This window comes from Parasteatoda tepidariorum, chromosome 5 (assembly GCF_982258835.1).
Source record: "Parasteatoda tepidariorum strain Cologne lab strain chromosome 5, Ptep-v5.0, whole genome shotgun sequence".
Lineage (NCBI taxonomy): Eukaryota > Metazoa > Arthropoda > Arachnida > Araneae > Theridiidae > Parasteatoda > Parasteatoda tepidariorum.
The window spans coordinates 15,164,477-15,185,370 of NC_141759.1; the positions used below are offsets into that span (position 1 = coordinate 15,164,477).

At 40.1% G+C, this 20,894-nt stretch overlaps 2 protein-coding genes across 4 annotated transcripts in view; both read right to left on the reverse strand.

The window, feature by feature from the left end:
- Positions 1-20,894, reverse strand: part of LOC147808594 (uncharacterized) — a 120,059-nt gene that overhangs the window by 23,880 nt on the left and 75,285 nt on the right. For all 3 annotated transcript variants that reach the window (XM_087163449.1, XM_087163447.1, XM_087163448.1), the window contains exons 5-6: positions 17,604-18,083; positions 13,593-17,273 (exon numbers count right to left, since the gene is read on the reverse strand). In XM_087163449.1, the coding sequence (XP_087019575.1) occupies positions 13,593-17,273; positions 17,604-18,083 (4,161 nt within the window). The remainder of the gene's footprint in view (positions 1-13,592; positions 17,274-17,603; positions 18,084-20,894) is intronic.
- The window catches only part of LOC147808596 (uncharacterized), a 46,197-nt gene continuing 36,410 nt past the window's right edge, over positions 11,108-20,894 (reverse strand). The window contains exons 2-3 of the mRNA XM_087163450.1: positions 18,084-18,749; positions 11,108-11,679 (exon numbers count right to left, since the gene is read on the reverse strand). Of these exons, the coding sequence (XP_087019576.1) occupies positions 11,189-11,679; positions 18,084-18,749 (1,157 nt within the window). The 3' untranslated portion in view covers positions 11,108-11,188. The remainder of the gene's footprint in view (positions 11,680-18,083; positions 18,750-20,894) is intronic.

Here is a 20,894-nt window from a genome sequence, read left to right on the forward strand (position 1 = left end):
CGCACACTGACCATAGCCAGTGATGCTTGACTTCGGTGATCTGCTGGGAACCGTGTCTTAACGATCAGTCCAGTGCGGGACGAATGAATTCTGAAAACGTGAAATAGAAAAATGTGAAAAGTACGTTTTTACATAATATGTGGCGAAAATCGACATTCCCTTTCATAAATCTCATTTTCGAAAAAGGAAAATAAGGCACTTTTTAAAAACACTTATTAAGAAAAGCACCTTTAAGGGCCTTTAAAAAATGAAAATCAAAAATAAGCACCTTTAAGCACTTTTTAAAAACGCTACGCACCATGTTTTATACCTTAGTCACTCAAATCAAGATAAAAAAAATCGTCAAAATTCTAGATAGTATTTAAGTCCATCCCCCTTTCACCCCCTTACCTTTTTAGGGACGCAGCATGAAATTCAATGATATCTTAATATTATCTCATATTATGAGGTAGAAATCATAATCCTTTTTATACTATGCTACTTCACTAATGGGGAAATAAAGTTTTCAGAATTTTAATTTGCTGCTGAAGAAAAGACTTAACACAAATGCAAATGTAAAAAATTAAATCAAAATCAATCAATATTCTGCAGCATCTTCACGAACATCGTTGAGAAACAATGATATAATAGAATCATATGATAAAATAAAATATGAGCCAAAAGTAAAGATAAATAACAAAATATGGTAACCCAATTACATGCAACCGTTCAGGCAATTAAGCAACCCTTTCGGCAACTCCGAACGGAGGAATTTCACTTACAGTTGCACTTACACTTGCAGTTACACTTGCAGTTGCACATATTTTTCTCTCGTGTGATAGAGGCATTAGTTTCAGAATATACTTTTTTCCAATGGTAGCTAAGATAGTGTATAATATTTCAAGGAATTGGAATTCTAATAACTTTTTTCCATCAGTATTTTTAATAATTTTAACAGTAAATTAAAGGTCAGATAGAGAAATTTTCATGCTCCAAAATCCTTATAAAGTTCTGTTTTCTTGTTCTGTTTTTTTTAATTAATGCGGCTTTAGTTGGCGGCCACTGACAAATACGTTTAAACTCAAATGTTGAAGCATTATGTAATAGTACAAAATATACTTATATAGGTACAAAATATATTGATATATATGGTGATTATTAAAATTGCACCAATCAGTTTCAATACCTATACTTAGGAATTAAGTGTTTTACGCCCCTCGAAGGGGATATGTACCCGAGAAAATCACATAATAATGGTAAATTTTAACTATCATGAATCGGTCGCGAGTAATAGCATCATGCCAAGAGATGCTAAATACATTTTATCTTTATTCCATTGGTATGAATTACAAACAAAAAGCTCTTCTTACTTCAATAACGTAAAGCCACCAACATATAACATTAAGCAACATAGATTACAACACATAACCTTAAGTAAAATAAAAAAAGTTATCTTAGCTATACTTAGTGGAAGAACCAGGTAAGTGCCACTTTCAGGAAGAAAAAAGAACACACACCCATCCGAATTATTTTATTACCAATTTATTAGAAAGTGTGACTAATAATTCTTTGCTTTATTTTATTTACCACTCCCTAATCTATGTAAATCTATCTAATCTATAAAAATGAATTCCTTTCCGTGTGTTTGTGTATGCTTTACAGACTCCTAAATCATCCAAATGAAATCAACGAAACTTAGCATACAAATAGTTTGAAGCACGAAGAAGATCACTGTCGATACTATAGCATTCTGCGACAAACCGTTCGAATGGGATATGCGGAAAACTAAATGAAATTTTCTGATTGGTTAAACGTTAGTCATTGTCTTAAATTTAACTATAGAAAATTCAGTTTTTTCACATATTTTAAGAATAACACCAGTGACAATATCTAGCTTAAAGCTCTATTTGATAAAAAAATAGTTTATTGCACCAATTTAAATATGGAATTATTTTATATTCGCTACGTCAGATAAATTCAATGAGCAACAAGATGTGGTAACACGCAAGAGTTACGTCATCAAATTTATACCTTTAAATTTATCTGATACCATGCATTTTTTTATTTTATTTATATTTCTTTTAAAAGAAATTTCCAAACTTTTTTTTATTTAAAATCAATGGTAATTGAATAAAAAAAAATATGTATGCATTTAAAGGCAAAATTAATGGGAATGTCGTATTTATTTGTTTAGGTGAGACGTAAAAAATCGCCACATTATTATTGATGCCAATAATGCTTAATTAATTTAAATAATATACATATATGCATATTGAAATAAAAGAAATAAGCTTTGTACTAGAAAGCAAAAGTAATGGAGTTAATCTATTTATTTGTCTAAAAGCGTAAGAAATCGTCATATTATCAATGACGACAATGATGCTTAATTAATGTTGGTAATTTGTTAATTAACGTAAGAAACTGCTCAAAATTATAACAAAAATATTGGAGAAAAGATACTTATTCAATTTGAATTGATATATTATTACTCACACTAATGCTTCATTAATATTGATAATGTGTATTAATTGAAATAAAATAATGTAAGCTATGAGCTAAAAAGCAAAGTTAAAGAGGAAATTAATAAAACATTTGCTTAGGTGAACCGTTGAAAATCACCATTCACAGATCATGCTTAACTTATATGTATCCCTGACGGTAATATGTACTACTGGTATTATACTAATTGGTGCAGTTTCGATAAGTATTCTACAATGGGTTTTCTGTGGTTTCAGAAAATATTTTTCCTGTGGTAGCAAAGATAGTTTATTATTATTTTAATGAATGAGAACAAAAGAACTTTGTTCTTCCACTTCTGAATATTTTAATAGTAAATTAAAGGTTATATAGAGAAATGGCCATTCCTCAAAATCCCTATCAAGTTCTAATATGAATTCAATTTTTTTTTTAAATTTCGGCCTTAGTTGGCTGTCACTGACAAATATATTTCTCACAAAACTTAAATGAGGAAGGGTTATGTAATAAGTACCAAATATGCCAATATAAATATTAAATATTATAATGATATATTTCGTGATGATTTAAACAGAACCAATACTAAGCCGTTTAAATACCGATACTTAAGAACGACCCCTCGAAAAGGATATATACCGGAGAAAATTATCTGATAATGGTATATTTTGAGTATTATGGTTTAGCTGCGAGTAATAGCATCATGCCATTATTATAATTATTGATAGAATAGCGTTATTCTACGTTACATTTTAAAATATAGTTATTTAAATCGGTTTCTGATCTTATTAACCGTTTTACAATTATTATTTTTTGATGCAAATTACATTAATATGCTATTGTTTATTTAAATCTTCACTTTTTTTCACTACGTAAGCAAGTGGGGAGTTGTTATTTTCAAGTCTATCTGAAAGGCAAACCAAATAATTTTTGGATCGCCAGTCTAATTGTTGGGTGGAATCCCTCTACAAAATTCGTAAGATTTTTTTCTTGCACCACACTTTAAATTCTCATGTTATCTATTAAGATTTTCAATATTTCAGAAGTTAGAAAAATTGCAATTTTTTTAATGGTGACTGTCATACTTATACGAACAGTTAGGAGAATGACAGACATATATTATAGTTGCTATAAAATGTCAAACTTTAATCTTCATAACCAGACAATAAAAAGAGATTTTCGCTCTTAATAATAAAAAGATTTATTTTATTTTAAATTAAAGCAGAATAATTCAGTGAAAAGAAAGAAGAATTCAAGTTCTCACTTGCCTTCGTATAAGCTTTTATCATTCTAATATTTTTATTTTTCAGGTGATTCATATATGTCAAGCTGGAGGACGGCAAATCTCTTTCCTGGGTCCTGTTGGCACGATATTCAACCAGGAAACGTTTGTGTGCGATTGGTAGTTTAACGTCAATTGCGGTGATACAGCTTCTCACTATGACAGTAATTCAAATCTTCATCGAGGTTCAGGCATTGGCATAGATGGGTCAAAATTTATGCGACTTCCAACCCAAAGTAACAATAAAGGATCTGACCAGTCACCCCCATTTGGCATCCCACCTTGGGATCAAGGCAATAAAGGATCCTGGGGAATGAAAGGACAGATAAATCAAAACAGGCTTCATAATTCCAGGTCTAGCTCTGGAGGGCATCAGAATAACAATAAGGGAACAAGAAGACATATATAAGAACTAGAACACATAAAGGAACTAGAAGATACATTTATATATAACAAAATAAATAAATACAAGAAAACACGAAGAAAGCTAAGAAAAAAAATAAGTTTCATTTATATATTTATATATATATATTACTGAGTAAAAAATTTTAAACTAAATACATTTTAGAATTATTGTTAATAAGTTTTACTATTTTAATGAGAGCTTATATTCTTCTAACTTTATATTTTAACATAAACGGATATTCTGCAATACTTTAGAAAGATAAAAGTAATTATAACATTAAATAAAATTTTAATTTTAGTCGTATCATTATTATTATTAATTAAACGTATTATTACTAATATCAACTTATTAATTCATTCGCGTCATTTAATTTCTTGCGAACATTTCCACAATATAAGTTTTTTTGGAGATCTATCAACTTCTCCATAATTAAGATGGTAGTTTTTCTTAATTGTTGAAAATGGTAGTAAAAATTTTATTTTAACATTTTATTCAAACTGGTTTGAATCACTTTTTTTTATTCAAACTGATAAAATACTTCACAGCATTCGAAATTTTTTTCAATTACAAAAGCAATCTTCGTAACTAATCTTCATAACTTTGAAACAGATGGCGGTTAAGTCTACCCTTAACCAGCGCCCTCGGTGCTAATTCAGAAAATGGTGTAAAAATACACATGAAGATAAACCACAATTTTGCAAAGAAAAAGCGTTTGTGATCTAATTATTTTAACATTTAAAAACTTACACGAACGATGCAAAATCTGGCTTAATAAAATTATGCAAAAATTGGGAATTATTCATTGATTTTGAATGCTTCCATCTAGATGGGAAAATTGCCGAATTGGCGATTTTAAAAGCATTTAATAATTTTTAATACAGATAAGTTAATTGCTACATTCTATTATCCCAATATTTCCTTATGGAGAGATATCGCATATAAAGTTTAATATTATAGCTTTGTTTCAAGTATAAAGCACTTGTAGCGTAACTTTTTTAATTCTCGAGCGGAAGAGCTTGGAAAAACATAGTTATTTGATACTTCACTGCAGCTCTAAGTAATATAAAAACAAAAAACAATAAAAAAAAACGTTATTATTTGATACTTCACTGCCTCTCCAAATACTATAGAACAAAAAACATTCAAGAAACATAAATATTTGATACTTTACTACTACTCTAAATGTTATTAAAAAACATTAAAAAATAATTATTTGATACTTCACTACCTCTCTAAATATAAAAACAACAAAAAAATAGTTATTTGAAACCATTCTACCTCTACGAGACAGTAATAATTCAGAGATTTTAGCTTAAAACTTACTATAAAATTACTTTAATATTGTTTGTTTATCTTGATATTGTTTGTTTGTTTTTTCAATTATGTTTTACATGTTCCTTGGAAGTATTATAAAACAGTACTCATGTATGTTGTAGAATAAAATATTTTATTTTTTAAGGTGTCGTAAATGCTTAATTGCTTGTGTGTTGTAAATGTTTATTTATTTATTTTTTTTATGTTTACACTTTCAAACTAAAAAGAAAATGTCAAAACTTTCTGCTTTAATACTGGATTAGGAATGGCAACAATCTATATTCAATTTTTATCAATTTGTTTTCAGTTTTCCTTTCGCTTTGCAATTCCTTAATTAAATACAGGATGTCCCAGGATTATTGGGACAAATTTTAAGAAGAGGTAAAGCTCAGGTATTCAGAATTGCATAACAGCCCATGGTCGGAAACGTCGCGTGAAAGTAGTATGACAAGTACAAGAAAAAAAGAGACCAAGGCTGAGACCTGTGGGTTCATTTCGCGTTTAAGATCTTTCTGTTTGTCGAGCATTTCTCTCTCTGAAATCACGTGCATATCTAACAGCTCGGTGTTCGTGAAACGTTGCTCCTCCTCCTTTGCAGGAAATGGCAGCTCAAATAACAGTTTCGATGCAGATCTGTTGCCTTCAATGCTCTTGTGAACAAAACCACTTAGCCGAGAACAAAGACGCTTCCGACCATGACTTACTGTGCAAATCTCAATCCTTGTGATGCCCCCTACATTCTTCTAAAGATTATCCCAATAATCTTAAGAAGAGTCGTGGTGGTAAAGGAGATAGAGCGTTCGCCTTCCAATGAGATGAACCGGGTTCGAATCCCAGCAATGGTTGATCAATACGAATTCCGCATCCGGCTAACACCGATCACGGTATATACCTTCAACATACCTGCACAATGCATTAGTAATTGTTTTCGCACAACAAAACGAAATGTAATGTAAAGAAAACGTACAAATCAACGATTCTTAGGATTCTGTTCAGAGAGAAAGAAACGCTATTTCCGAAAAAACTCATTTCTTTTTTATTCCACTCAACAAATGAATATTTTAGTGGTTTATCTTACTTTGGAACATCTGATATTAAAAGTAACTGTAAGAAATTTTGCAAGCAGAAAAATTCTGTAAGCAGTAAGCTTCGGAACATCTGATACTAAAAGCAACTGAAAGAAATTTTGTAAGCAGAAAATAGCCTCTTAAGTTAATATATGGGTGATTCTTTTTAAACATGACAATTAGAACCAAAAAATTTCTTCAAATTTAAAGTCTTCAAAATAATCTAATATTTTTTTTTGTATGCTTCTTTAGTTACATATATTAATATCTTACAGACAGCAGTGTAGTTTATTGACATTTGCTCGAGTAAAAAAATAATAAAGAAATTCACCAAATCTTGAATGCCAGGAAAATGACATATTAGCTTAGCAGTTTAAAAAACAGTCATTTTAAGTTAATAGTAAGTAACTCAACTTAAGTCTTTATGTTAGGTGGACCATAAATTGCTTAAATTAATTCTTTTTATCCACTGTAGAAAGAATCAATTTTGTTTTTGTTATTGATATGTACAGAATAAAATTGTGCATAATAATCAATCATTAAATAAATAAATAACTTTGATTACATCCAACCATATTACAATCATACATACACTTGGTATTCGGTTAATATTTGCTTTTCCACCTGACAGTATTAGCAGTTAAAAAAAATTTTTGGTAACACTTCAATGTCCTGGAATTCATAAGCCAGGAAAATGACAGCCAGGATAATGACAAATTCGCCATTTTATAGCATATAACTTTAATTTAATATTTTGGCCTAAGACGTTTACATTCTGCAAAAAACAACAGAATTTCTTGAAATAACTCAGATAAATCTATGTAGTTTAAGTTATTAATGATTTCAAGAAGCCAGGAAAATGACAACACAAAAACCTACTCATCTTGAAAAATTTTTTGGAATAGATTTTGAACCAGAAAATCGTGCAACAAGACATGTATAGGAGGGTATCTAATCAATCTATTAACATAAGATATTGATTGCTGGTTCTATCTTATTTATAAACCACTAAATAAAAGTAGCCCGGAAAATGACAGATTTTCTTAGTAAAAAAAAATTATTGACAAAAAAATTTTTTTTAAGCGAAGGTTTTGCAAATAATAAGATCTGCGTATATTCTAGAAATGCTTACACCGGTTGAGATAAAAAAAAATTAGATATTGAAAAATGTATGGGAAGTTCTGAAGCTAGTTATTATTGGAAATATTGTTTGGGGCATGCCAGGAAAATGACATTTTGATATTCAATTAAATTTTTTAAGTACGTAAAACAGTCAATGCTAGTGCAAAGTCATTTTAAAATGCTAACAGCAATGCAATTTATTAATTTTTTTTTTAAAAAAAAAGTTCTTTAAGTATTATAGTATTAGATCTTGGAGCAAGGGACAGTAATTTGTCATATTTCGTGAGAATCACTCATATATTATGCCACTTTATTGAATAGAATTGTAGCTAACAGTAGAAAATAGCCACTTAAATTAATATATACAAGTGTCAAATTCTGGTGGTGGCTATGTTGAAAAATAACTGAAACTTTGTTGTACTTGTTGCCAATAAATATGTTCCTGAAAGTGCGAGTTCGTTTTTTTTATAAATTAGGGAGACTTACTTTCTGGATGAGCCTCGTATTTTAAGTTACGAAATCAGACACCAAACTGTTGATTCTCGGGGGAAAAAAACAAGCCGTTATTTGACAGATTTGGATTCTTACCTTAAAAATATGAAAGCATATGTTAAGTGCAATCTGAAATATATGTTTGTGATAGACGAAAAAGCTGTCAAATAAATTGATCCCTTTGACACAAAGATTACTTTTGGCGTATTTCATAATGCCATTAAATCCATTTAGCTATTTAAATAAAAATAAAAGAATTTTGAGCGCAATTGAAAATCTCGTATATCACAAGATGATTTCATGCAATATAATAACTGTCAAAATTAATAATTGTAAATTAAAGAAATCTTTAATTGGTTTTAAAGTATGATATTTTAAATAATAAGACTACAAAATTTGAAAGGATCCTTTCGTAAGCAGTAATTTTAAAAAAAAAATAACGTGTGTAGGTAGAATTTTGTTTCTCAAGAACTATTCGACATTCAAAATCTAGATTTTGTTAATTAAAAGTGACTCTCACTCTCAACATAGCCAACGCCTCTCATAGCCATAGCCTCTCAACGCCACTCTCTTCATCAACATAGGATAAGAACCTTCGATTTCCTGAGTCATGATGATGAGTCATTGTCATGATGAATTATCATATCCACTGGGTTTATTAAAGGGATTTTACTCAAACTGTGTGAAAAATAAACCAGTTAGAGCAAATACCAATTTCTAATGTATAAGTCCACGAATCATTAGTGAGAAAAACAAGATGAAAATACGAAAAGTTTGACATAATTCGGGTATTATATTGCAGGCTAGATAACAGAAGGGAAAAATTTAAAAAGTGGTATGAAATCTTAATCGAATGGAATGTTCTAACTTATTCCTACGTACCAATGTATGTTTATAAATTAAATACATAGATTAAACCTTTCTGAAACTGCAAATTTCGATTCCAAATTTTAGTCAGGCAGTCATAGTAGTAGTCATTTGGTTGTTCAAGGTTTTTAGTTCCCATGGTGTTCTTTTACTTTGCAATTATGTGATACTTTATCTTGGCTGTTAATTATTAGGAAGTAAAGACGAAAATCGACAGCATTTCCAAATAGTCAGGCTGGACATTCTAAATGTAAATTACATGCTTTTTAGCTCAAAGAATTTGACTTGATATGTAGCGTTTCAGAATCTCTGTTCGCATTCCATTCTTTTAACCGAGAATTAAGGCAGTTGGCGACTGAAGTGCTTGAAGAATAGATGTTGTTAAACGTTCAAAAGCAATCAGTTTTACATTATTAGTGGTTTGCACCATTTGATGAATTAGTGCTGTCAGGTTGGCTTGCGTCGGAAAGGTATAACCGTTTCTGGAGGAAAAAGTTTTGATTTAAAAATTTCAGACAGGCAGCACATTAGCAGAAATGATAATTGTTCAAAATCAAAATAAAAAATCTTGTAACAAAAGCGTTTGCAAAGAGGTAACGAATTAAAAACTAAAACTTGCCTGTTTTGTTTCATTTCGTTAATGCTTAAAGTGGCTTATCACGAAATAATTGCGAATAAAGTAGCATGCGTGGCTGTCAACTTGTACGTCCGATGAAAAATAATTTTCTTATTGGTAGCAACATTAGCGTTTTGGCATATTAAATCTTGAAGTTTAAAGTTTCAAAAAAAAAATGTAAACTCTTGACGAATCAAAAATTTTAAAATCTATGAAGATAGCATATATTTGTTGACTAATAATGCTTATAGATATCTCAATAGTTTTGCTTTTTGAAAATTCCTCCAAACTTAAATGTTGTGTTACTATCACTTTGTAAAATCTTTTTCAACGAGTGTACAAATTTGTAGATATGGAAATGTACCAACTCATTTGAGATAAAATTTTTCACCTAATGATAGCAATTAATTTATTTTATTTTATAACCGTCGTTGAGCAATAGACACAATTTTTGAGTTTACGACTACTAAAGCTCAACTACGTAGCCTTGTAATGTTGAACCCAATCCAGAAGACAAGGGAACTCCTGGATCAAGTATTGGGAAAAATTTGCTTTCGTGGAGGACTTTCTGTTGGAACTAATCAGCATTGGCGTTACAGGGAGAGGAAATCAGGAGGACGAGCATGCATGATTAAATGCCCTTGTTTACGATTTTTTTTAAACAGAAGTATTCCTTTGGTATTGCGCAGCGAAACACTAAAAGAAACCTAACTAGAATTTGGTCAGAATTGAAAGGTAAAGTCCGGGCAGTTTAAATAAACAAACAGCATGAGAGATATTCTAGTTTTAATTATACTTATCGATATACTCATATTGAATTGTAATTTAGAGCCTGTTTTTAGTTTTAATAATTTTTAGTATTTAAAGTAGAAAAGAATGGCTTCTCTTACGCGAAAAATAGCAAAGTATATTTTTATTTCCAGTTTTCCACCTTTTTATTTGGTTTTTAAGTTTTTTTCATGTCTATGAGGGAATAAATTTTTTCGTTTCAAATGTAAATTCTAAGTATCATTGAACTGCAGATGAATCAAATTCCAATGTTTATAAGTTGAGTAAAATGTAAATAAATAAAAGGTTTTACACAATGTGTATGTCTCATATTTTTTGAACTTCGTTTAAATAAAAGAGTATCACATACAAAGTCAAACTGAAATACAAGGTCGTCTAATAAGCGAGTTTAGTCGAGTTGAATTGCGAAGAAATCCTAATAAACTTTCGAAAGTAGTTTTGGTAGTTAAATGTTATGAGCATAGGTAGTTGGAATTGAATTTCTTAAGTTTATCCTCCTGCTTACTTTATGGTCATGATACAAAATCAAAGGTCAAATTATATTTATCTTTAATAAAACATAACATATTCAAAATTATGTTTTTAATTGAGTATGGAATCAACAGTTGGCAATTACTGTTTTGACTAAGCTTTAGAAATAACTTAGCATTCTAAGACATTACAACTCCCACGAAAAGCAAAATTAAATAAAACAGAATCCATTTGCCTTTAAAAATATGCTTTTATTTCTTATCATTTGTGAAAACAAACATCTTCGTGATAGAAGTTATTTTTAAAAAAAATTAACCGAGAACGGCTCCGAAAGATTGACTTACAGCAGCAGCGGAATTACCAATAGAACTGAAGTCGATTTGACCAATATTGGAGGAACTCAATATGTGTATGAGAGTAGCAACGAGTTCCAGAAGAGCTTGTATAACTATTTCAGCTTGAGATGCTCCGGCAGAAGAAGCGCTGACTTGTCCGACCAAGTTAGATACAACTGATTGCAAGGCACCAACATTCAATACCCCACCTGAAGCCAAACTGGAAGCTGCTGAACTGATTCTAGATTGAGAAGCTCCAGAGTTAATTCGTGATACAGCGGAAGCACTAGATGCTGCACTAGCTCCTGCGGCACTTCCATATCCAGTTTGCACACCTTGGCTATAGCCTCCTGCAGCAGCACTGGCGACTGCACCGGCACTAGCACCTCCTCCAGAAATGTAACTGGATTGTACAGCTTGACCATAACCACCAGCGGCAGCTCCTGCTGCTGCACCTGATCCAGCACCTAAAAGATCTTTTATTAGTATTGCTTATGTACTTATAAACTCTAAACTAAATAAATTCAAATTTATTTATTTATTTATTATTAAATTTAGCAAATTGATTTTTCTAAATCTATTTATTTGTATTTTTATAGAAACCACCGATAATTTTAGGTAATATCTAACTTGCAGATTGTTTTCCTTCTCTTTTGATCGTAACGTTCGCCTTCCAATGAGGCAGTAAACAAAGGTATAAAAGAGTGAAAATACGATCAGCTGCCACTTAAACCTGAAGGATACTTAGAAAAATGATATATCAGTATGCAATCATTTCGGCTTCTGGCGCAGCAGCTGATATATATAAAGCTTCCGAGGTTTATCGTTTGCTTACATCTGGAAAACTGGAAAATTCGACGAATTCAAAATCAGTGAACTATAACAATGGGGATGCTGCACACAGAAGACAAGATATATTATCCACAGCTTTACTAATTGCCACTACTATTTCATGACAGGCTATTTTTATTTAATTGTTCCTCCTGCGGTAAGTTGAGTACATGGCCAATGAGGATAATAGTAGCATGTATCTGCGTATGTATGAATGTTTGCATCAGGATAATAAAGGCATCTGGATTAAACATCCATGAGAAAGATACATGAGAAAGGATTCGTCAAATTCAAAACATTGATTTGCTTTTCAATTTTTTAAAACTGTGAGATTCCTATTCATTTTCAAAATTCTAAATTGTGTTGTAAATAATACGCTCAAAGGTTTTTGTTTAAAAGTAATGGATTTCGAACTTTATTTTAAATACAAAAAATTCAATAACTTATTACCTTTATTACTTACGGTCGATTTAAAAATTGGACCTAATAGAGAATATATTTCACAATTTTCTGAAAAAGGGGAAAAATAAACTACTTTTCTTTTTAACTGAAAGTAATTATTTTTACATCTTTCCTCACAAATCTTGTCTTAGTTAGAAACCAAGAACGTAGTTTAATAGATTGCGTAGAAGTGCATTTTCCACTTTACTTCAACAAGTTGATTTCTTAAATGCTTTGCCGCTTAATTCTTAGTAACTCGATAGCTTAAATGCTTCACTTCTTATATTTTAACAACTTGATTGCAACTTCATTTCTTACATGATTTGCTGCTTATTTCTTAACAAATTGAATGCGACTCAATTTCTTAAATAATTCTTCTAAATGGAATAGTATACACAAAATCAGAAAATATAATCGAAAGAGTAACTGATAAGTAAAACCAAGCTGCAAATGCAATGGATAGCTGACGACAGAAAGTAACAGTCTGATTTCTTATGCCCGTTTTAATTCATTTTAATTTACGAAACTGGATCAAAAAAATACCCCAAACCTTATCTCGATTCACGGATTCGAATGAAAAAACTATTAAATTATTAATGCTCCAATCAAAATAAATTTGAAAATAAGACTAAATGGCCAAAAAAATTGTGTAAACGACGAAAAAATTAGGAAATGTGTATTCTTATTTTATTTCGGCATTTCTTTTGCGCAGTCAGATAAGTATGTTTAACATGAAAAGAAGAAAAGTTAGTCTACGAAACATTGATATTTGAGAATAAAATATTGAATTCTTAGAGAAAAAAGAAGAGCTAATAAACTGAGATGCGAGTATTTAAAAGGATCTCATATCATAGAATATTTAAATTGGTATTTTCAAAAATATTATTAATAGAAATGAGATTCAAAAAGTAATAAAGTTCCAAATTTCTAAATTTCCAAGAGTAAAGAAAGAAAAAAATCCTTATAATATCCTAATACTATATAAAAATATAAAAACTTAAAATTCATAAAATTTCATATTTAAAAGTAATATTACAAATAATACAGTAAAAAATGTAAATTTAGATACTTCTTAAATTAATCGCCCAATTTTAATTAAAAAAATTACCTGCTGCAGCTCCTGCTCCTGCACCAGAACCATATCCCTGACCTGCTCCTTGTCCATAACCTCCAGCAGATGCTGCTCCAGCTGCTGCTCCTGCACCGGCACCAGATCCTGCACCAGCACCATATCCTTGACCTGCTCCTTGTCCATAACCTCCTGCTGCAGCAGCTGCTCCTGCACCTGCCCCAGAACCAGCACCAGCGCCATATCCTTGACCAGCTCCTTGTCCATAGCCACCCGCTGCTCCTGCACCAGCTCCAGATCCTGCACCAGCACCATATCCTTGACCTGCTCCTTGTCCATAACCTCCCGCTGCTCCTGCTGCAGCAGCTGCTCCAGCACCGGCTCCAGATCCTGCACCAGCACCATATCCTTGACCTGCTCCTTGTCCATAACCACCCGCTGCTCCTGCTCCGGCACCTGCTGCGGAAGCTGCTCCTGCACCGGCTCCAGATCCTGCGCCACCACCATATCCTTGACCTGCTCCTTGTCCATAACCTCTAGCTGCTCCTGCACCAGCGCCTGCAGCTGCAAATGCCCCAGAACCAGCACCAGCGCCATATCCTTGACCAGCTCCTTGTCCATAGCCAGCACCACTTCCTGCTCCTGCTCCAGCAGCTGCTTCTGCACCGGCTCCAGATCCTGCACCAGCACCATATCCTTGGCCTGCTCCTTGTCCATAACCACCTGCTGCTCCAGCTCCGGCCCCTGCTGCAGAAGCTGCTCCTGCACCGGCTCCAGATCCTGCACCAGCACCATATCCTTGACCAGCTCCTTGTCCATAACCAGCACCACTTCCTGCTCCAGATCCTGCACCTGCTCCAGATCCTGCACCTGCTCCAGATCCTGCACCTGCTCCAGATCCTGCTCCAGCACCAGCACCATATCCTTGACCTACTCCTTGTCCATAACCTCCAGCAGATCCTGCTCCTGCTCCGGCTCCAGATCCTGAACCAGCACCATATCCTTGACCTGCTCCTTGTCCATAACCTCTAGCTGCTCCTGCACCAGCGCCTGCAGCTGCAAATGCCCCAGAACCAGCACCAGCGCCATATCCTTGACCAGCTCCTTGTCCATAGCCAGCACCACTTCCTGCTCCTGCTCCAGCAGCTGCTTCTGCACCGGCTCCAGATCCTGCACCAGCACCATATCCTTGGCCTGCTCCTTGTCCATAACCACCTGCTGCTCCAGCTCCGGCCCCTGCTGCAGAAGCTGCTCCTGCACCGGCTCCAGATCCTGCACCAGCACCATATCCTTGACCAGCTCCTTGTCCATAACCAGCACCACTTCCTGCTCCAGATCCTGCACCTGCTCCAGATCCTGCACCTGCTCCAGATCCTGCTCCAGCACCAGCACCATATCCTTGACCTACTCCTTGTCCATAACCTCCAGCAGATCCTGCTCCTGCTCCGGCTCCAGATCCTGAACCAGCACCATATCCTTGACCTGCTCCTTGTCCATAACCTCCCGCTGCTCCTGCTGCAGCAGCTGCTCCAGCACCGGCTCCAGATCCTGCACCAGCACCATATCCTTGACCTGCTCCTTGTCCATAACCACCCGCTGCTCCTGCTCCGGCACCTGCTGCGGAAGCTGCTCCTGCACCGGCTCCAGATCCTGCACCACCACCATATCCTTGACCTGCTCCTTGTCCATAACCTCTAGCTGCTCCTGCACCAGCGCCTGCTGCTGCTCCTGCACCTGCCCCAGAACCAGCACCCGAACCATATCCTTGACCTGCCCCTTGTCCATATCCTCCAGCAGCTCCTGCACCTGCTCCAGCACCAGCTCCAGATCCTGCACCAGCTCCTTGTCCATAGCCAGCACCTCTTCCTGCTCCTGCTCCTGCTCCTGATCCAGCTCCAGATCCTGCTGCAGCACCAGCACCAGATCCTGCACCAGCGCCATATCCTTGACCAGCTCCTTGTCCATAGCCAGCACCACTTCCTGCACCTGCTCCAGCTGCTGCTCCTGCACCGGCTCCAGATCCTGCACCTGCACCATATCCTTGGCCTGCTCCTTGTCCATAACCACCTGCTGCTCCAGCTCCGGCCCCTGCTGCAGAAGCTGCTCCTGCACCGGCTCCAGATCCTGCACCGGCTCCAGATCCTGCACCAGCACCATATCCTTGACCTGCTCCTTGTCCATAACCTCCAGCAGATCCTGCTCCTGCTGCTGCTCCAGCGCCTGCTCCAGATCCAGCACCAGCACCATATCCTTGACCAGCTCCTTGTCCATAGCCAGCACCTCTTCCTGCTCCTGCTCCAGCTCCAGATCCTGCTGCAGCACCAGCACCAGATCCTGCACCAGCGCCATATCCTTGACCAGCTCCTTGACCATAGCCAGCACCACTTCCTGCTCCTGCTCCAGCTGCTGCTCCAGCTCCGGCCCCTGCTGCAGAAGCTGCTCCTGCACCGGCTCCAGATCCTGCACCAGCACCATATCCTTGACCTGCTCCTCGTCCATAACCTCCCGCTGCTCCTGCTGCAGCAGCTGCTCCAGCACCGGCTCCTGATCCTGCACCAGCACCATATCCTTGACCAGCTCCTTGTCCATAACCAGCACCTCTTCCTGCACCTGCACCTGCTCCTGCACCAGCTCCCGATCCTGCTGCAGCACCAGCCCCAGATCCTGCACCAGCACCATATCCTTGACCTGCTCCTTGTCCATACCCTCCAGCTCCTCCAGCACCGGCTCCAGATCCTGCACCAGCACCATATCCTTGACCTGCTCCTTGTCCATAACCTCCTGCTGCTCCTGCTGCAGCAGCTGCTCCAGCACCTGCCCCAGAACCTGCACCAGTGCCATATCCTTGACCAGCTCCTTGTCCATAGCCACCCGCTGCTCCTGCACCTGCCCCATATCCAGCACCAGAACCAGATCCTTGACCTGCTCCTTGTCCATATCCTCCAGCAGCTCCTGCACCTGCTCCAGCACCAGCTCCAGATCCTGCACCTGCGCCATATCCTTGGCCAGCTCCTTGTCCATAGCCAGCACCTCTTCCTGCTCCAGCACCTGCACCAGCTCCAGATCCTGCTGCAGCACCAGCACCAGATCCTGCTCCAGCTCCATATCCTGCTCCAGCTCCTTGTCCATAGCCAGCACCACTTCCTGCTCCTGCACCTGCTCCGGCTGCTGCTCCTGCACCGGCTCCAGATCCTGCACCAGCACCATATCCTTGACCAGCTCCTTGTCCATAGCCAGCTCCTCTTCCTACACCTGCTCCGCCTCCTGCACCAGCTCCAGATCCTGCTCCGGCACCAGATCCAGCACCTACACCATATCCTTGACCTGCTCCTTGTCCATAACCAGCACCACTTCCTGCTCCTGCACCTGCCCCAGATCCAGCACCAGAACCAGATCCTTGACCTGCTCCTTGTCCATATCCTCCAGCAGCTCCTGCACCTGCTCCAGCACCAGCGCCATATCCTTGACCAGCTCCTTGTCCATAGCCAGCTCCTCTTCCTGCACCTGCTCCAGCTCCAGAACCAGCTCCAGATCCTGCACCAGCACCAGCACCGGATCCTGCTCCAGCACCATATCCTTGACCAGCTCCTTGTCCATAGCCAGCACCACTTCCTGCTCCTGCGCCTGCTCCAGCTGCTGCTCCTGCACCGGCTCCAGATCCTGCACCAGCACCATATCCTTGACCAGCTCCTTGTCCATAACCAGCACCTCTTCCTGCACCTGCTCCATCTCCAGATCCTGCTCCAGCACCAGTTCCAGATCCTGCACCAGCACCATATCCTTGACCTGCTCCTTGTCCATAACCTCCAGCTCCTCCAGCGCCTGCTGCAGATGCTGCTCCCGCACCTGCCCCAGATCCTGCTCCTGCTCCAGCTCCATATCCTTGACCTGCTCCTTGTCCATAACCTCCAGCAGATCCTGCTCCAGCTCCTGCTGCAGCTGCTGCTCCTGCACCGGCTCCAGATCCTGCATCAGCACCATATCCTTGACCAGCTCCTTGTCCATAACCAGCACCACTTCCTGCTCCAGATCCTACTCCAGATCCTGCACCTGCTCCAGATCCTGCTCCAGATCCAGCACCTGCACCATATCCTTGACCTGCTCCTTGTCCATAACCTCCAGCTCCTCCTACGCCTGCTGCAGCTGCAGCTCCTGCACCAGCCCCAGATCCAGCACCATATCCTTGACCTGCTCCTTGTCCATAACCACCCATTGCTCCTGCTCCGGCACCTGCTGCAGAAGCTGCTCCTGCACCGGCTCCAGATCCAGCTCCAGCGCCATATCCTTGACCAGCTCCTTGTCCATAACCAGCACCACTTCCTGCTCCTGCCCCTGCTCCAGCACCGGCTCCAGATCCTGCACCAACGCCATATCCTTGACCAGCTCCTTGTCCATAACCAGCACCTCTTCCTGCACCTGCTCCAGCTCCGGCACCAGCTCCAGATCCTGCTCCACCACCAGCTCCTGATCCAGCACCATATCCTTGACCTGCTCCTTGTCCGTAACCTCCAGCAGATCCTGCTCCAGCACCTGCTGCAGCTGCTGCTCCTGCACCGGCACCAGATCCTGCACCAGCACCATATCCTTGACCTGCTCCTTGTCCATAACCACCCGCTGCTCCTGCTCCGGCACCTGCTGCAGCAGCTGCTCCTGCACCGGCTCCAGATCCTGCGCCAGCGCCATATCCTTGACCAGCTCCTTGTCCATAACCAGCCCCTCTTCCTGCTCCTGCTCCAGCTCCTGCGCCTGCTGCAGCTGCTGCTCCTGCACCAGCCCCAGATCCAGCACCATATCCTTGACCTGCTCCCTGTCCATATCCTCCAGCAGCTCCTGCTCCAGCTCCAGATCCTGCACCAGCACCATATCCTTGAGCTACTCCTTGTCCGTAACCACCCGCTGCTCCTGCTCCGGCACCTGCTGCAGCAGCTGCTCCTGCACCGGCTCCAGATCCTGCGCCAGCGCCATATCCTTGACCAGCTCCTTGTCCATAGCCAGCACCTCTTCCTGCTCCAGCTCCTGCACCAGCTCCAGATCCTGCTGCAGCACCAGCACCATATCCTGCTCCAGCTCCATATCCTTGACCTGCTCCTTGTCCATAACCAGCCCCTCTTCCTGCTCCTGCTCCAGCTCCTGCACCAGCTCCAGATCCTGCTCCAGCACCGGCTGCAGATCCTGCTCCAGCACCATATCCTTGACCTGCTCCCTGTCCATAACCTCCAGCAGATCCTGCCCCTGCACCTGCTGCAGCTGCTGCTCCTGCTCCGGCTCCAGATCCTGCACCAGCACCATATCCTTGACCAGCTACTTGTCCATAGCCAGCACCGCTTCCTGATCCTGATCCTGCACCTGCTCCTGCTGCTGCTCCTGCCCCGGCTCCAGATCCTGCTCCTGCTCCAGCACCATATCCTTGACCTGCTCCTTGTCCATAACCACCCGCTGCTCCTGCTCCGGCACCTGCTGCTGAAGCTGCTCCTGCACCGGCTCCAGATCCTGCACCTGCTCCAGCACCATATCCTTGACCTGCTCCTTGACCATAGCCTCCAGCTCCTCCTGCACCTGCCCCAGATCCGGCACCAGCACCATATCCTTGGTCAGCTCCTTGTCCATAACCAGCACCTCCTCCTGCTCCAGCTCCTGCACCGGCTCCAGACCCTGCGCCAGCGCCATATCCTTGACCTGATCCTTGTCCATAACCTCCAGCAGATCCTGCCCCTGCACCTGCTGCAGCTGCTGCTCCTGCTCCGGCACCAGATCCTGCACCAGCACCATATCCTTGACCAGCTCCTTGTCCATAGCCAGCACCGCTTCCTGATCCTGATCCTGCACCTGCTCCTGCTGCTGCTCCTGCCCCTGCTCCAGATCCTGCTCCAGCACCATATCCTTGACCTGCTCCTTGTCCATAACCACCCGCTGCTCCTGCTCCGGCACCTGCTGCTGAAGCTGCTCCTGCACCGGCTCCAGATCCTGCACCTGCTCCAGCACCATATCCTTGACCTGCTCCTTGACCATAGCCTCCAGCTCCTCCTGCACCTGCCCCAGATCCGGCACCAGCACCATATCCTTGGCCAGCTCCTTGTCCATAACCAGCACCTCCTCCTGCTCCAGCTCCTGCACCGGCTCCAGACCCTGCGCCAGCGCCATATCCTTGACCTGATCCTTGTCCATAACCTCCTGCTGCTCCTGCACCTGCCCCAGATCCTGCACCAGCACCATATCCTTGACCAGCTCCTTGTCCATATCCAGCACCTGCTCCAGATCCTGCCCCCGCTCCAGATCCTCCAGCAGCTCCCGCCCCTGCGCCAGATCCTGAACCTGCTCCATATCCTTGACCTGCTCCTTGTCCATAGCCTCCAGCTGCTCCTGCTCCGGCTGCAGCTCCTGCACCGGCGCCAGATCCGGCACCAGCACCATATCCTTGACCTGCTCCTTGTCCATAACCTGCTGCTGCTCCAGCTCCAGATCCTGCTCCAGCTCCATATCCTTGACCTGCTGCTTGTCCATAACCTCCTGCTCCTGCAGAGGCTGCAGCACTGCCTGCACTACCTGCTCTAGAAATTACATTTTCTGTTTGAGTAGTCGTAACTACATTTTGGGTCTGTGAAATTTGGGATGATGCTGCTCCACTGGCTGATGCAGTTCCAACTGAATATGCTCCAGCTGATCCAGAACCAGTACCGTAACCTTGACCTGTTCCTTGACTGTAGCCTCCGGCTCCTGCCCCTGATCCAGATCCTGCTCCATAACCTTGTCCTGCTCCTTGACCTGCTCCTTGGCCTGCTCCTTGACCATATCCTGCTGCTCCTGCACTCGCAGATGCTGCTGCTCCTGCGCTGGAGGACACTTCATTTTCAGAAGAAACTTGAGAAAACATTCTTACGAGACTTCCAATTTCGTTCAAAAAGGTCTGGTCAACTGCTCCAGTAGTTTGCAAGAAGGCTCCTCTTAATGCATCTATAATTGCCTGGATCTTAACGCCATTGGGAACACCAATGTTTTCCGAAAAAGCTATTTCTGATACAGACGAAGCAAAGGCCATGTTTAAAGCTTGCAATTTCGATCTTGAATTAGTAGGATTTCTTTCAATTGAGAGAATTATAGTGTCGCTAATTGAAGAAATGTCATCCATCTGAGATGAAGATAGAGTTCCAGATTGGGCCATGGCTGCGTTGAAGGCTCCAATGAAACCTTCCGCCAGCTGTGTGTTGTCCCATGGACTTGCAGCCTTCAGAGGTGATACACTCCAAAGGCAAAGAACAAGAAATAGAAGAGAAAATCGAGTAGGCAACATATTGATTATTAGTCAATCTTCAGCTGTTCTCAATCGAGTGATTTTGCTAGGCT